Source organism: Microtus oregoni, unplaced genomic scaffold (assembly GCF_018167655.1).
Source record: "Microtus oregoni isolate MIOR12 unplaced genomic scaffold, Mior012 000011F_ref0000422, whole genome shotgun sequence".
NCBI lineage: Eukaryota > Metazoa > Chordata > Mammalia > Rodentia > Cricetidae > Microtus > Microtus oregoni.
Window position 1 is genome coordinate 52,933,216 of NW_024543070.1, and position 15,238 is coordinate 52,948,453.

The following is a 15,238-nucleotide window of genomic DNA, read 5'->3' on the forward strand; positions in this document are numbered from 1 at the left end:
AACAGCACAAAGCAAACAACAGAAAGGCAGGAGACTCCAAATGCTATCTCCAAGAGAAAAAACGAAAACATTTCCTCAGCTCCAAACAAGAGGCCCAAGCCTTCCGAATCCAGATCTGGGCATGTGCTAAATAAAAGCAAGAATAATCAAGAAAGCATGCGGACTGAATTGCGTACAAATGTCTTTTTATAAGTGAAGCAAATTAAGTTTGCGTGTTCTGGAGGGTTCTGCAGAGAACAAATAGCATTCTGCTCTTTATGGGTAAAAAGACACAATTTGCTTTCAACAGTAAACAACAGGCCACTGGGACTTCAGATACTATCGCCGTCCCGCGGGCAGCCTCCTCATGGCTGCACTTGGAGTTTGTGCTCATTTCTTAGGAGGGTCCTGATAGTCTCCAAGGGGCTTGGCGGGGCGCCCATGGAGACCAGGCAGGTTATTTTCTGGAACATCTGTGCCAAGACCACACCTCCCTTTTGCGCGTCCCTGCCAGGATTTCGAAGACCTGGTAACTGAGTTTCCTCATGGAGGTGAGACTGACTTCCTTAAGCGTTGCCTAGTTTCTGATTTGTGATCCAGGTCCTTAGTTTTCCAGGTCCCCTGATGGTGGACGGCAACAGTTTCGGGTGCCTGGGAGAGTGGATGAACCAGAGCCTCCACCTTTGTGCCTAAAGATCCCAAGGCGCTAGCGGGAGGGCGGGCGCAACAGGCAGCTCCAAGGACAACACACCGCTGCGGAGAGGGCTCCTTCCCGCGCGCTGGGGTCGCCGCCCTCGAGTCGCTCCGGCAGAGGGCGCCGCCGCCGGCCTCTCTGCCCATCGGGGCGGGCGAGCCGGGGACCCTGCCTCCTGCGCGCCTGCCCGCGTTCCGCCCCCCGCGCTCGTCCCGGCGCTCTGCCGGACGCCCGAGCCCGCTCTCCGGAGCCTCCGCACCCGAGCGGCGCACCGGGGCACGGAGAAGGGGTAGGCAGAGTGGCCTTCGAAGGGAACCAGCTTGCGAAGCGCGTGGGAGGAAAGCGCGGACGCGTGGAGGGGAGGGGTGGAGTCGCCCCGGCCCGAAGCCTGAAGGCCGAGCACTCAGTAGGAGACCCGGCACCCACGGCCCGCAGCATGGCTCGGGGCTGGGCGCGGCCGAGGCACGCGCCTCTGTGCGCCCGGGCCGTCTGGACGGCGGCGGCACTCCTGCTCTGGACGCCCTGGACCACAGGTAAGGACCCTGCGTGCGCACTCCGAGCATCGCCCGATCCTCCACCACTCTCTACTGGCCGCCTTGCGGGCGCCGGTCCTCCCGATCGAGGGGCGCCAGGCGAGGCCATGCTCCGCGCTCTCGGCGCCAGCTTGGGCCCGTGCCCTCCTTAGACGCCTGGGGCTGGTTCCAATGAGATGCGCTCTAGGGACCACTAAGTGTTTCCAGAGGCCGCGGTGGGCAGCGGCAGGGAGCTTTTCCCAAGTGCGTTCCAGTCGGGATGTGCACCCATAGACGTGCTCCGTGTGTCCCAAGACTCGGTACTCCGTCGATTCCTCCTAGGTCACCCTTCCCCTCCACACGCTTCTCTTGTACCTCGTCTGCCTCCAGATGAAGTCCTGAGTTAGTCATTTTCTCAGGAACAGTGGGGGACGCATGGTCGAAGGTCTTGGTTTTCCTTTTGTTGTAATTGGTGACCGAAGTGGTGTTTGGCGGGCCCTTCGCAGTGGGGGCTCGGCCCCCAGGGCTTGATATTGCGCGGCTGAAAGGAGAGTGCTTCTCTCTGCCTGCCCGTAGTGTTTCTTCCTCCTTTGGGGGATTCCGCGGGTGCTTGGTTAGGATCAGGAGACCCCCCTCAATAAGCACAGAAGTGTTTTGGAGAATACTTGAGCAGAAAAGATTGTGGTGGCCGGAGGAGGTGGAGATGATCCTCCCAGTGCTAACCCCAGAGTATCTACTAGCTATCAGGTTTGCGGCCTGAATCCCCGCACCCTGCTGGCTTGGGTGAGGAAGTCCGAAGAGGAGCAGGGACTCAAGAAGTTTGCCTTAAGTTTCTGAACTGCCTGAGGTGCGCTATACTGTGACAGCAGCGTCAGTGTCCCCCAGCTACCAGCATTCCTGCAAGCAGGTGAGAATTAGGGAGCAGTAGCAGGCAGCAGGGTTCCGGGGCTCTTCAAGAGTCCTGCTGTGCAGGGCGCTGTCTCGTATCCGACCAAAGGGAGGAGAGAAACGTTGAGCAGCCTTTCCAGGGGGCGTTTGGGCTTAAACTGATGCTGATGGCGTTCACCGTTTCTGATGACTTCATTTCCATTGATACCTCTGTCCACGAAGGCAGGAACCGCTGAATGCAGGATGAGAGAGTACAGCACATGCTATATTAATGTCATTACCAGTTTGCCCCCTGTAAGAATTCCCACTGACTCTTCTACCATCAAGAATTTGTTTTGAAACTAGGGGGTGGTACATTGGTCGCCTCCACAGGGATTTTGGCCTTTGCTGGTAACCTAGTGGCCATTACTAATCCTGCAGCCTGGGGGCTTCTTGAGGTGTAGCTGGGGTGGGGGATGGGGTCTGCCATAGTGAGAGGTCCTAGGTGATGAAGGAGTGTGAAGCCCTGGTACCTTAAAATCAAGTTTGTAACCAGAATAGAAAAGTCCTCCTGCATTTATTTTGGATGTAGCAATTTGAGCACTGGCTTCACCCATGTGCAGAGGAACACTTTCGATGAAAAAAACCATCAGACCCATTTTCTTTCTTTCCTTTCCTTTTCCTTCCTTCCTTTATTTTTTTGAGCCTTATGTGGAAGTTACATTACTTTGCTGATTAAATGAAATTCCCACTATAGAAAGAGTAGGCTATGTTTCTTTTCTTTCTGGATTGCTTCCTCGTTAAGCTGACAGAAAACACATACACACAAATACATAGATATGGAAATTATTAGAGTAAATTTGGGTATTTGAGATCTTTTTTGTTGTCAAAGAGAGAGTCTCAGCAATTGGGGAGTTCTATAATTGAAATAATTTAGGATGTAAAAACACAGAAAGGTTATTTTTAAAAGGGTATATATTCTTTTTTTGTTTTGTTTTGTTTGTTTTTTCGAGACAAGGTTTCTTTGTGTAGCCCTGGCTGTCCTGGAACTCACTCTGTAGACCAGTCTGGCCTCGAACTCACAGAGATCCATCTGCCTGTCTCTGCCTCCCGAGTGCTGGGATTAAAGGTGTGCGCCGCCACCACCCAGTGAGTATATGTTCTGATCCCATACTTTCATCAGAATTAGGGAAGGCAGGAGTGACGTTAGCCTTCTCCTGCCGCTCCTTTTGCCAGGGCCCAGTTTGCTTCTGGTCCAGATCCCTGGAGTGGCGATCGCAATAGTCTCTTAGAAGAGAAGAAATGATACCATCTCGTGTAAGAAGACTTTGTGGAAACAGGAAAGATTCTGTGTACGTCCTACAATATGTTTTTCTTACCATGGCAGAGGACCAAGCAAGCAACAGCTGCACATTGGAAACTTTTCAGTGTTTAATAACAATTTCAAGTTGAGCCCTGACATCAGTGGAGAAGATTGACACCCTGAGAATCTGAGTGCTGTGGACTCCTGTGGGATGTACAATGTCAGGGAAGGGGTTCAGTCATCCAGGTTCCATTTAAAACAGAACAGCCCCAAGCCTTAGTTTCCTCCTGGGAGGCAGAACTGGGGCCTCCTGCGCTCCTGCGCGGGGCCTCCTGCGTGTTAGGCTGGCACTCTACCTCTGAGCTCCATCCCCAGCCTTGTGACTGCACTTGATTTAGTTAGCCTGGTGTAGCTAGAAAGCCAAGAAAAAAAGCTCTGCTTGATATTTTTGCACAGCAAACAAAAACAAAAACAAAGCCACTGGCTGAAAAATGTGCATTTCTGGGAGCAGTTTTGATGACGGTTCTCTGCAGCAGAGTCAAGTCTCTGATTTTATTGGTGGACATTGTGTCTGCTGTTTACTTGGAGGCTAGCTGTCACTGGTGTTTGTGTGACTATTACTGAGGCCCCCCCCTCCCTCTCTCTCTTTCCCCCCCCCCCCTTTAAACAGCCTAGGGGGATTGAGAAGCCTGGCGGGAGCCTCATTTCATGCAGGCCTTTTGAGGGAGGACTCTTTCCTGAAGGAAATGGATTAGGTGCTCAGGGGTTGGCTCCTTTAACTGGTAGGGGAGGTGAATCTTCTCGGGAGTTCTTTCAACCTGGAACTGACTGTCCTTTAAAGAGAGTTGTGGGGTTGGCCAGTCTGGGCAGGGGTCATTAGGAAACACTGGTTATAACCCACTACTACTAAATGTTATCCCTGCCTGAAGGTTCATGAAGTGTCCTCTAAGGTGACATAGGTCTCCTGGTGTTTATCTGTTGATTTTCTGGGGACTTGGAGAGGAAGCAAGGATAGACACCTTTACTTGCTACCCATTGGTGACCACTGGGTTTGCTTTGCTGCACCCCATTCTGGGTTCCTTGGCTGGCACTGCTCTTTCCAGTGACTGCATAGAGGGGACCCCACTCCCCAACGTCAAACACACGGGGTTTGAAAGCAGAGTCAGGATTACTAGCCGAAGGACTGTTGGGTAGAAAGAGCCTGTTTGGCCACTGTGGCTTTGGGGGGGTCTTGATTTGCACCGTTCCATTGATCCGCTAGTCCCATTTAGGGGCTCAATGGGTAGTGTCATCTATGCAGTTTTGGAATTAAAAAAGAATCAAAATGCCTAGAGGAGCTGCAGCCCACGAATCATGGCGGCAGCTGATGGTGCTCCGAGGCCCCTCTTTGCCTAGCATGTATTTATTTGGTTTTGTTGAGGAGCCTGCCAAGTTGGAAACAAGGGCGCGACAGCTCTGCTTACATGTGCAGTGCTCGTAAAAACTGTCCAGGGTGTAATCTGTTTGAAGTTCTCTTGACAGAGTGGCCAAGGAGGGTGGTTGGACCATGTTGAAGGTTTTCATAACAGTTTTGAAAACGGGATTGTTTTTGATTTGATTAACTCACTGATGCGATATCTGGGGGGTGTTTTCTTTAGGTTCTAATCCTGCTACCACTCACCCCCCCCCAATAAAAAAGCCAAAGGGAAGGAAATAATTACAGAAAAAAATTTGAGCCCAATTCGACTAAGTAGCTTGGCCTCTAGAAGGTCTTAAGCTCCAATGGGAAGTGTGTGTGTGTTTAATTGTGTTGGAATGAGCTTCAGTAAGCACTCTGCACTTCTGAGATGTTATCAGGAGAATGTGGCTGCTGCCCTGAACCTCCGGGAGTGGGGGAGGGCTCCCCCACCATCACCCATACCCCAGCCTAATGGCTTCCACACCCTTCTGGAAGGATAGCTCACCGGATATACAGTTAAATTACAGAAACATTTTGGCTTGAACTTACTGTAACTTTTATGCTGTGGAATATGGGAGCTGCCAGGCACATGTGACTATTTAAGGTCAAAATTATTTTAAAAAATACATTTACTTCCTTTGCCCCAATGGGCACATGGCGGGTGTCTTTAGCCACATGTGGTCAGCTGGGATTTGGTGAAGAACTGCAGTGAGTCTGTGGGTTGTGTTCAGTAGTATTGGTTTCTTTACAGTATTGTCTTCAGTTCATAAACACAGATATATTGACGGCTTTCATTTCACTCATCCGTGTGTTATAGCCTTCAGTCTTTCGAGTCTTTTGCTTCCATAATTAACAATGCCTAAGTATCGTCTCTCTTTTTTTGTGTTATGATAATTGAATTGCTTTCTTGATTTCCTTTTTTTTATACGTGTGTTATTTGTTATTAGTAAGTTTATAGAAGTTAACTTATACAGACTGATTTTTTTTCCCCTGTGGGTTTACAGAATTTATTTGCTCAGCTAGCACTTTGTGGCTCTCAGCCTCTGTATAAGGTCGTGTTAGTTAACTGCAGACAGACAATTAAACTTCTCATTTATTTATTTAGTCTAATTGCTCAGTCTTGAACTTCCACCACTGTGTTCAACATGGGTTCAAAGGGGACACCCCTGTTTTGTTCTGATCCTGGAGGGAAACCTTTCAGCCTCTATTGCGTTCGGAGACTTTCCTTCTGTTCTCAGTGTATTCTTGAACCCTTTGTAACAATGCTTTGTCTTTTGGAACATGTTGAAGCTCTACTCATTGAAACTGTGATGTTGAAGTCCAGTATAGTGATGCACACCTTTAATCCCAACACCAGGGAGACAGGATCTCTATGAGTTCAAGGCTAGCCCTAACTACAAATTGAGTTCGAGGATAACCAGGACTATGTAGAGAGACCCTGTTTCAAATGAAAGAAATATGTACTTTTGGAAAATGTAATGTTAAGGCCCAAAAAGGTCCAGGAAACTAGAACTGAATGCTAGTGGGTAAGCAAGTGTTATTACAAATGGTGACAAGACACCCATGGGATCCAAGAGAGAGGCACTTAGTTCATGTCAGTGATGCTTTGCTTGTGTAGCCTCAGCTGATGGGGAAAGCCATACACCATCGGCAAACACACCTGGCCTTCACCTGGATAGCGTAGATTTCCATTGGAAGGGAGAAGAGAGAGAGAGGGGCTCGTGGCGGCCCCTGCTTTTTAACGGGGAATGCAAAGGCTTCTGGGAAATGTGTCCCGCGCTTGGTGTGCTGGAGTCCAGCGGAACGCTGGGAGCTGTAGTCTTGCAAGAGAACAACAGGTATGACTCATGACTCCTGTATAACCACACGATGCATCATATTTAGTGGCAGACCCATAGTTTTTAAACCATGTTCTTTTTTTCTATAACAGCTTAGCACCTCATTAGCACTGAGTGTTCCCAGTTCCCAGTCTTTAGTCCACTAAATCCCATTGCACATACGAGGAGCTAGTGTCTTGGGGCGATGGCTGAAGATATGCCATGGTTGAGAAGGTCAGGCTGAGCTGGGGTATGGTCTTGGGGTAGTGGTTCAGTGGCCTGACACAGTCAGTGTGCTGAGAGCACACGGGGGCCAGTGAAGGCTCCCCAGTGGTCAGACCTGGGGCAATGAGACAAGCATGGACAGAGTCGAAATCTGTGACTCAATTATGACAAAAATAAGTCTGAAAACCACATGTGAGTCTTGTAGGACATGTGGTGTCACACAGATGTATCGTCCCACAGTCCTGGGAGGTGGAATTACATGGACAGTGAGCCGTGAGGTCCACAGTTTGGAAACTGTTCGGGAGAACCTTCTTTCCGTCTTCCGCTTCTTGGTGGCTCCTGGTTTCCATGTGCACACTTGTCTGTCTTCACCTCTGTTCTGTCCCCATGTGGCCTGACTCCTTCAGTTCAGACGGCCATGATTAGAGTTCACCTTGAATCCTGGCTGCGTTCATCTCAATTTTCTTATTGTGGCCACAACGGCGCTTTTCAGTGTGGATCACATCCGAATTCTGAGTGGTCATGAACTTTGAGTGATGGTTTTCCTTATCTGCAAGGGGAAAAGAAATAACTAGGTCAGAGAGAGCTACTGTGACCAGCAATGTTTCTAGCTTGGGCGATGAAGAGCCTAACCAAGGACAGGAATCGGGTCCTAAAGCAAGACTGGCAGGCTTAGGAGGTTCCTATTTGGAACAACTGTGTTGTATTGCTATCTGTCAATGCTGTGTAAGGTAGGTAGTCTGCAGAACAATGAACAGAAAAGGCCACTAAATACAAAAGGAGTTTGATGTCTTCATCAAGACAGTACAAACTAGACTGAGTGGTGGGAGTCAGAGCAGAGCAGGGGTATGGCATTTGGTGTGCAATTTGCCACTTTCAGAGCTGATTGGCGCTGCCTGCTGGCATGTACTCCGTGGTCTGCTGAGCAATGAACATGAGGCTTTGGTATACAGAAACCATAACATCTGCACCATGTGAGTTAAATACTCAGTGTTCTTTCTCCATGTGGGTTGCACACCAGATACAGTGACTACACATGAGCACAGGGCTCTATGGATACCAAGAGGGATTTCCAAATCTTTCTGGCTAGCCCAAGGTAAGATTGTAGCAGCAGTGGTTTGCCCTGTGTGCGGTGCTTTAAACTGTCTTGGTGCGCTTGCTCCTCCCACTCTGCTCCATCCTGCTTTTGACAGGCTATCCCTGAAGTAAATTCTTAGGGTGCAGAGGGGAGTCGTACATTAATGAGGCTGTTCCTTTTCTTCTTCATCCTAATAAAGAAGCTATCTTCTGCTGTGGTTCAGGATTCAGGAGCCCCAGTGAACCTTATCCTTCATCCTTCCTGTAGGACCCTAGTGAAAGAAGGAAGCTATCTTTTTGTTGTTGTTTTTGCTTTTTGTTTGTTTGTCAGAGTTTCTCTGTGGATCAGCCCTGACTGTCCTGGAACCTGCTCTGTAGAGCAGGCTGGCCTCAAACTCAGAGATCACACTGCCTCTGCCTCCCGAATGCTGAGATGAAGGGGTGTGGAAGGCAGCTATCTTTATACTGATATGCTGTACCTCTTTTTAGTCAACTATAGATTGAAAATGTTCAAGAAACAAAATCGAGGAAAGTTTCAAAAGTCAAAATGTAAGCTTGTAATGTGGGAGCTCTAGGTGACAAGGTGTCCCGTGGTCTGCGTAGACGAGGGGTTGTGTGAGCTGTGTGGGCCATGTGGACAAGGGGTCCTGTGGGTGCTTTGTTACTGTAGGCAATGCCAGGATGATTGCTCTCACCTGGGAAGAACGGAACAGGTCAGTGTATTTAGTTCTTTTCTCTGAGAGACTTACCTCTCTTTTGATTTTGGTGTCCTGTGGGTCCTGGAATAAACTGTGGGTGGGCCGGGCAGAGGGACGGAGCGGGGACTGCTGACATCAAGAGTGCATCACCTCCTTGTCAGCCGTCTTGTTTCTAAAACCAGAGTTTGCAAGGAAGCGGGCGGGAGTCAGCTTAGTGAGCAACTCCAACGATTCTTTTGTTTTGTTTGATTTTTTTACAATTTTTTTTTTTTAATTTTTGAGACAGGGTTTCTCAGTATAGCTCTGATTGTCCTGGAACTCTCTCTGTGGACCAGGCTGGCCTCAAACTCATAGAGATCTGCCTGCCTATCTCCCAAGTGCCACTATACCTGATTCCAACAATTCTTAAGGGCATTATTGGTGCAGCTTGACTTTTGGGGCATCCTGTGAGCGATTAGAGGGGTGGAGGTTAAGACAAGGAATTTCATCTTGTTTCTCTGGGTTTTCAGACTGCTCTTGGGGAGTGGGGGAGGTTTGGGTTGTTCTTGGAGCTTTCTAAAAACATTTGGTGCTCATTCCACTCTAGACATATTTCATGGGAATGCTGTGTAAGTTGTCCCTGCTCAGGCCCATTGTGTCCCCTGGTGTTCCCCAGATAGTCTGTTTTCCTGGTCAGCTCTGCTTGAATGAAATCCTGGACATTACAGCATGAACTGTAGAAATCCCCTTTCTTGTATAAGTGGCCAGAAGAACGGGAATCTGAGGGATATGGCTATTTCTGCAGCCCCACGTTTCCAGTGTGTGTGTGCACACATGTGTGTGCTTGCCCGTGTGAGCTTGTGTGGAGGCCACGCCATAGTTTTTCGAGTCAGATTCTCTCACTGACCTGGAGCTGATGACCTGGAGACAGTGAGCCCCCTGGGACCTGGCTGACCCTCTGCCAGTGCTAGCCATCACAAGTAGGTTCCACGTGGGTTCTGGAGATCAAAGGTTAGGTCCTCATGTTTTGTGCGACTCTTTACCCACAGGTCTATCTCCCATTCCCCAGTTTCCAGTATTTTAGGGGTATTAAAATGAGGGTCATTTTGACTTTTAATAACATGAATATTGTACTAGTAAGCTTGAATAATGGTTCCCTCTGCAAAAAAGGAAGTTACATTGTGGTCCTGACTCTTGTTTCTTTGAATTGTGGCCTTCCTTTGTAGAGTGGGTCTCAGGAGATGATATATTGAGGTCTTTGGGGTGTGTCTGATTGCTGAGGAACAGTGTTGTTACTAAAGGGAAGGTTGACTGGATGGTGGTGGTGCACACCTTTAATCCCAGCACTCAGGAGTCAGGCAGGTGGATCTCTGTGAGTTTGAGACCAGCCTGATCTATAGAATGAGTTACAGGTCAGCCAGGGAGGGCTACACAGAGGAATCCTGTTTTGAAACAATAAAAACATAACCAAAACCAAAAGGGAATGCTTGAAGGGACACCCTCACTGTTGCTGGGATGTGATTGTCAACCCTGGTGATTTTTGTACGCACAGGAGTCCTTTGAAGGGATGTAGAAGGAGAGGCAGGCTGCATTCCCGCCCAGCTCCCGCATGGCTAGCTTTACACCTGAAATAATAACACACAAATTGTATTTATTTAAACACTGCTTGGCCCATTAGTTTTAGCCTCTTATTGGCTAATTCTCACATCTTGCTTTAACCCATATTTAGTAATGTGTGTAGCACCATGAGGTGGTGGCTTACCAGGAAAGATCTTAACCTGTGTCCATCTCAGAGAGGAGAGGCATGGTGACTGCTCACTTCCCTTCTTCCCAGCATTTTGCCCTGTTCAGGCAGTTCTAGCAGAGTGAAGCAGTTGGGCCTCATTAATGACTATGTCTGTGAGAAGTGCTAGTGTAGGCCCATTAGCTGCTATGGTAGATCCCTATTAGCTGCTATGGTAGATCCCTAATCAGAAATAAATAGATGTTGGGCTTATGGCTATAGAGGCTGGCAGTCCATGAATCTGGTCCTGGTGTGTGGTTAGGGCCTCATGGAGAGACAGAGCAAGTATTCCAGCTGAGGTCTTCTGTTCTTACAAAGCTACCAATACCTTGATGGACCCCTCTCCCCATTAACTCACATAACCCTAATTCTCTCCCAATGGCCCCACCTCTAAATGATTTACCGTAAAGTTTGAGGATTAAGTTTTCAGTCTGTGAATTTCTGAGATGCACACTCAAGCCCCCAGACAGTGACATAGACCCTTGAGCAAGTGTCCGTCTACTGCTGCTGGCTGCTGAGTCTGTGGCCAGAGTCGGGGCACAAGAATTTACCTGATACGGGGCCTCCACTGCCAGCAATGTGTTGCCGATCCTGGGCCCCAGGGCGGGGAGCTGATTGACCCTGCCTCCAGCACTGGTCAGGGTTAGTATGGAGAGCCAGAGACACACTCTTGGAGTGAGTGTGGTTGAAGGTAGCTCTCTCTACTGTGTTCAGCAGCTTGGATTGCGGGTCACCCAGTGCCTCTGCACAGTTTAGGTCAGCTAGGATCAGGGCACTACTGCCCTGCTGGGAACTTTATGACCGCTTTGCCCCATGACAGGGTATGAAGGGTCCAATCTTTTCAGGACCTTCTGCAGCAGAGGCCTGCACCCCAGAGCTTTTGGGTGAGCTGCCTTTCCTTCTCGCTGTCCTCTCGGGGTGGCTGCCTAAGGAGAGGAGGGCCATGATTAGATTTGAAGCTTTGATGGGGGTAGGCAGTCCTTCATAGGGCCCACTCAGGTTTCAGAGTGGACCAGGTTGACCAGGGACCATGCGGCTCCCTGGGGACGGCTGCCTGGATCCTCCAAGGACTTCTCTAACCAAGCCCAGGCCCAGGGCATCCAGCTCCCTACTGTCCTTTGGCCCTTGTTTTCCTTACAGAGGGCTGGGCAAAGGCAAAAGCCAACAAAAACAAACACCCTCACTGCCGCTGGGATGTGACTGTCAACCCTTGTGATTTATGGACACACGGGAATCCTTTGAAGTATGAAGCAGATGGTTTCACCTCTGGGGACTGAGACCCTGGTGTGTGTGTGTGTGTGTGTGTGTGTGTGACAATAGCTAGGAAGTGAAGGGGTTCTAGGATGTGCTTTTTGTCCTTTGTATAGCTAGGCACTGTCTTGTCTTTTGAACAGAGGGACAGTTCCTCCTGCAGCAGAAAGAAGGGGATGACTCGGGCAGGGTGACGACAGCAGGGTGCAGGGGTACTTGATTAGCATCTCCGGGAGAAGCATTGAGTCAGCACACCACTGGGTGTTGGAGGTAGATGCCCAGGGAGCTGTGTACACGGGAGTAGGTTACTGAGGGCGACCCTGGCGGCTCTGGGGACTTGAGAGAAGATAGATTTTAAGAAGGAGCCTGCTGACTACTCAGGATAGGAATGCAACTTGGAAGGGCTCTGTCTTCTGAGGGTGTTAATAGTTTTGCCAAGAATATAATTTCTCTCATGAGTCAACTGGCTTGGATGGGCTTCAGTTTTCCCTAGCTGTTTGCAATATTCAGTGTGTTATCATTTTCTTTAGGAAGCTTCATTTTGAACATAAAACACCCTCACCCCTTCTTCCAATGGGAAAATCCATTGTTTCGCAAGGCAGAGTGTTGCACCAGTTACCTACCTCTCGTTAATGGAGGGTTGGATGTGTTTTCAGAGTTCAGATGGGGTTCACTTTATCCCAGACTTTGCATGCACCCGTCTTCTCATCTGAGAGTATACTTCTAAGAAGAAGCAGGGGTCAGATTTCTCCTACTCGGCTGTATTTCTACAGGCCGTAAAGGCTGTGGCTGATGAAATAAATACAGAGAGAGTGAAGGCCAGCATGGAACATAAAGGGAGCTGTTGAAGAGTAAGTTTTAAAATTCTCTTCATCATTGCGTTTTTTCCCCCCAATCAGAGAATGAATTCTGCAGTGAACTTGGGGGAAAGTGTTGGGAGTGGGGGTTGGGATGTTGAGTGAGCTTTGGCTTGGACCAACTTTTATAAGTATACTCAGAAAACAAAACAGGGATGGAGAATGGAGAGTCGGCAAGCTTTGCTTGGACCAACTGCTTAATTTTTAACGATTTATTTATTTACTTATTCATTTATTCATTTAATGTGCCTGAGTGTTTTGGCTGCATGTATGGCTGTGCATTTGTATGCCGTGTGCTCATGGAGGTCAGGGAGAGGGTCAGACTTCTGGAACTGGTGTTACAGACCTTTGTGAGCCGCCTTTTAGGAGCTGGGAATTGATTGAACCTGGGCCCTCTGGAAGAGTAGCCAAGACCCTCAACCCCTGAACCATCTCCCCAGCCCTGGAGCAACTTTTATGAGTGCCATTGAGACACCCTTCCCAGGTGAGTCTGTGTCAGTGGGCAGTTGAGCCTGTCAGAACATCAGTCTCCTCTGTGCGGTTTTGGAACCTTCCCACCCTCCGAGGAGCACCCACACCTGTTAGCAGTTGGTCTCCACTTCCCAACTCCCTTTTCCCAGGCCCTGGCAAGCACTAATCTACTCTCTGTCCTTGAGGATTTGACTGTTCTGGAAATTTCATTTAAATGGAATGATGGACCCTGTGGCCTTTGAAACTGGCTTCTTCCATTTAGCACTGGTTTTCATATTGGTTTCCAAGCACAGCCGCTTTAGACCACACACGGCGAGGCTTCTCATTGTTACAGTTCCTGCAGGCCTTCCCATGGTATGCAGGTTCTGCTGCCTTGCCAGCTCAGTACTCGGGAGTGAAGCCCAGGACAGTCAGGAGTTCCAGGCCATTCTTGAGAGCGTACGCAGTTCAAGACTAACCCCCGATAGTGAGATCTAGCTCAACCAAATCAAACCAAACCAAACCTAAAGCCCCTTTCCATATTACTATAGTTCCAGCTTCTTCATTAAAAAGCAAACAATAAACAGAAAACATTGCTAGTATCTGTCATTTGTATATTCATGGTTTATTTCTAATTAATTTTAAGTTAGCATTCGAAATAATGGGTTTCATTGGGGCATCTTCTTTCATACTTTGTTCTTTGTGTTCCTCCTACCCTGTACATCCCCCTGCCCTGTCCTTGTGGTCCCTTTGGCCCAACAGTCCCATTTTTACTTTTGTGTCACATTTAAGCATCATTTATTTCACAGGTCTTCTGATTCTTAAATATTATGTGAAATAGCTTTATATCAACCAGACTACTACTACTACTTCTTCTTCTTCTTCTTCTTCTTCTTCTTCTTCTTCTTCTTCTTCTTCTTCTTCCTCCTCCTCCTCCTCCTCCTCCTCCTCCTCCTCTTCCTCTTCTTCCTCCTTTTCCTCCTCTTCCTCCTCCTCCTCCTTCTCCTTTTTTCCCCAGCAGTTGTTTGAGTGCCTGTGGAATTGCTTCCCGGAAGTAAGATGCTTTTGTCTAAGTTACTACAGGCCCAGTCTTCCTTGTCCTTATCTAAAATATTTGGGACCACAAGTGTTTCAGATTTCAGAATTGTTCAGATTTTGCAATATTTTCATATGTGTAGTGTATATTTATGGGGGTGTCGCGTCTCAACATGAGGCTCATCTCTGTTTTGTACACACTGAGCACACAAAGCCTGAGAAGCTTCTCACAGCAGATGTTGACGTGCAAAAAGTTCTGAATCTTGAAGCATTTTGAAGTTTGGGTCTTCCCAGTAGGGGTGCTGGGCCTGTAGGATTGAAGTTTTCATAGCTGATAATGTGATAGTTGCCCATCCAGAAAGTGTGGGACAGCAGTTTCTTCTGAGTTGAAACATCTCATCCTGCAAGAGAGCTCCTTAAGACTCAGGAATTGGCTAACTCAAAAGTCTCAGGAAGTCCTTATGGTTTCACAAAGTCTCCCTCTCTAAGGTTAAATGAATGGTAAGAGGAGAGGAGCTTCCGGCCTGTGGAGCTGCCTGAAAGTTGTGCAGTGAGCTCCAGGGTTCCATGGAAAAGCTCCCTGGTGTTTTTTTTGCGCAGTCTGCATCAGGTCCCTGGGGACACTTGGTGTTTTGTGCATCTGTGAAGTAGCCACTTATTGATGGGACATTTCATGATGATGCCACGAGAGGTGACTTTGGGTTCCTTCCCGAGGTTCTTTGGCTGGGTTTTGGTGGTCACCCGATTAGCCACACCTTTCTCCGTATTTTAGAGTTGAATCTTTCAGGCTTTTTAAAGATGGAGCATGCCAGCTAGGAGAGTGGAGTGGCAAGTCTTTGCAGAAGTTGCCTAGGTGGGCATTGTTTTGGGATTGCAAATTGACTTAATGAGGATTCCCACGGAACCTGTATCAGTTTTGTGCTATTATGATGAAATACTAACTAACACAGGCAAGTTCAAAGGTAGAGAAAGTGCTAGCATTTGGCTCTCAGTTCTGCAGGGTTGGCTTTGTTCTTGGTTCCCTAGTGAAGGCAGCAAAGTACAGCAGGAATGTGCGTTAGAGTGAACACACATTAGGAGCAAGAGCTGAGAGTGACTGAGAGGCTGGGGTCCACAGCCCTCGTTTAGTGCACACTAGCAATGACATAAAACCTCCCAATGGTTCCCCTCTTCTCAGCAGCTCTCCTGCCTCAGTAGCATATTTCTTGGGACCAAACCATCCCATGTGGACTCTCTGGGGACTTTCATACAAACCACAGCAGGTACTCAAAGA

The 15,238-nt window shown here is 48.4% G+C and overlaps 1 protein-coding gene across 1 annotated transcript in view; it reads left to right on the forward strand.

Annotated features, from left to right (window-relative positions):
* Window positions 1-911: 911 nt before the first annotated feature.
* LOC121453485 (tyrosine-protein kinase transmembrane receptor ROR2) overlaps window positions 912-15,238 on the forward strand; it is a 182,551-nt gene continuing 168,224 nt past the window's right edge. Inside the window, exon 1 of the mRNA XM_041660300.1 lies at window positions 912-1,206. Within this exon, the coding sequence (XP_041516234.1) occupies window positions 1,110-1,206 (97 nt within the window). The 5' untranslated portion in view covers window positions 912-1,109. The remainder of the gene's footprint in view (window positions 1,207-15,238) is intronic.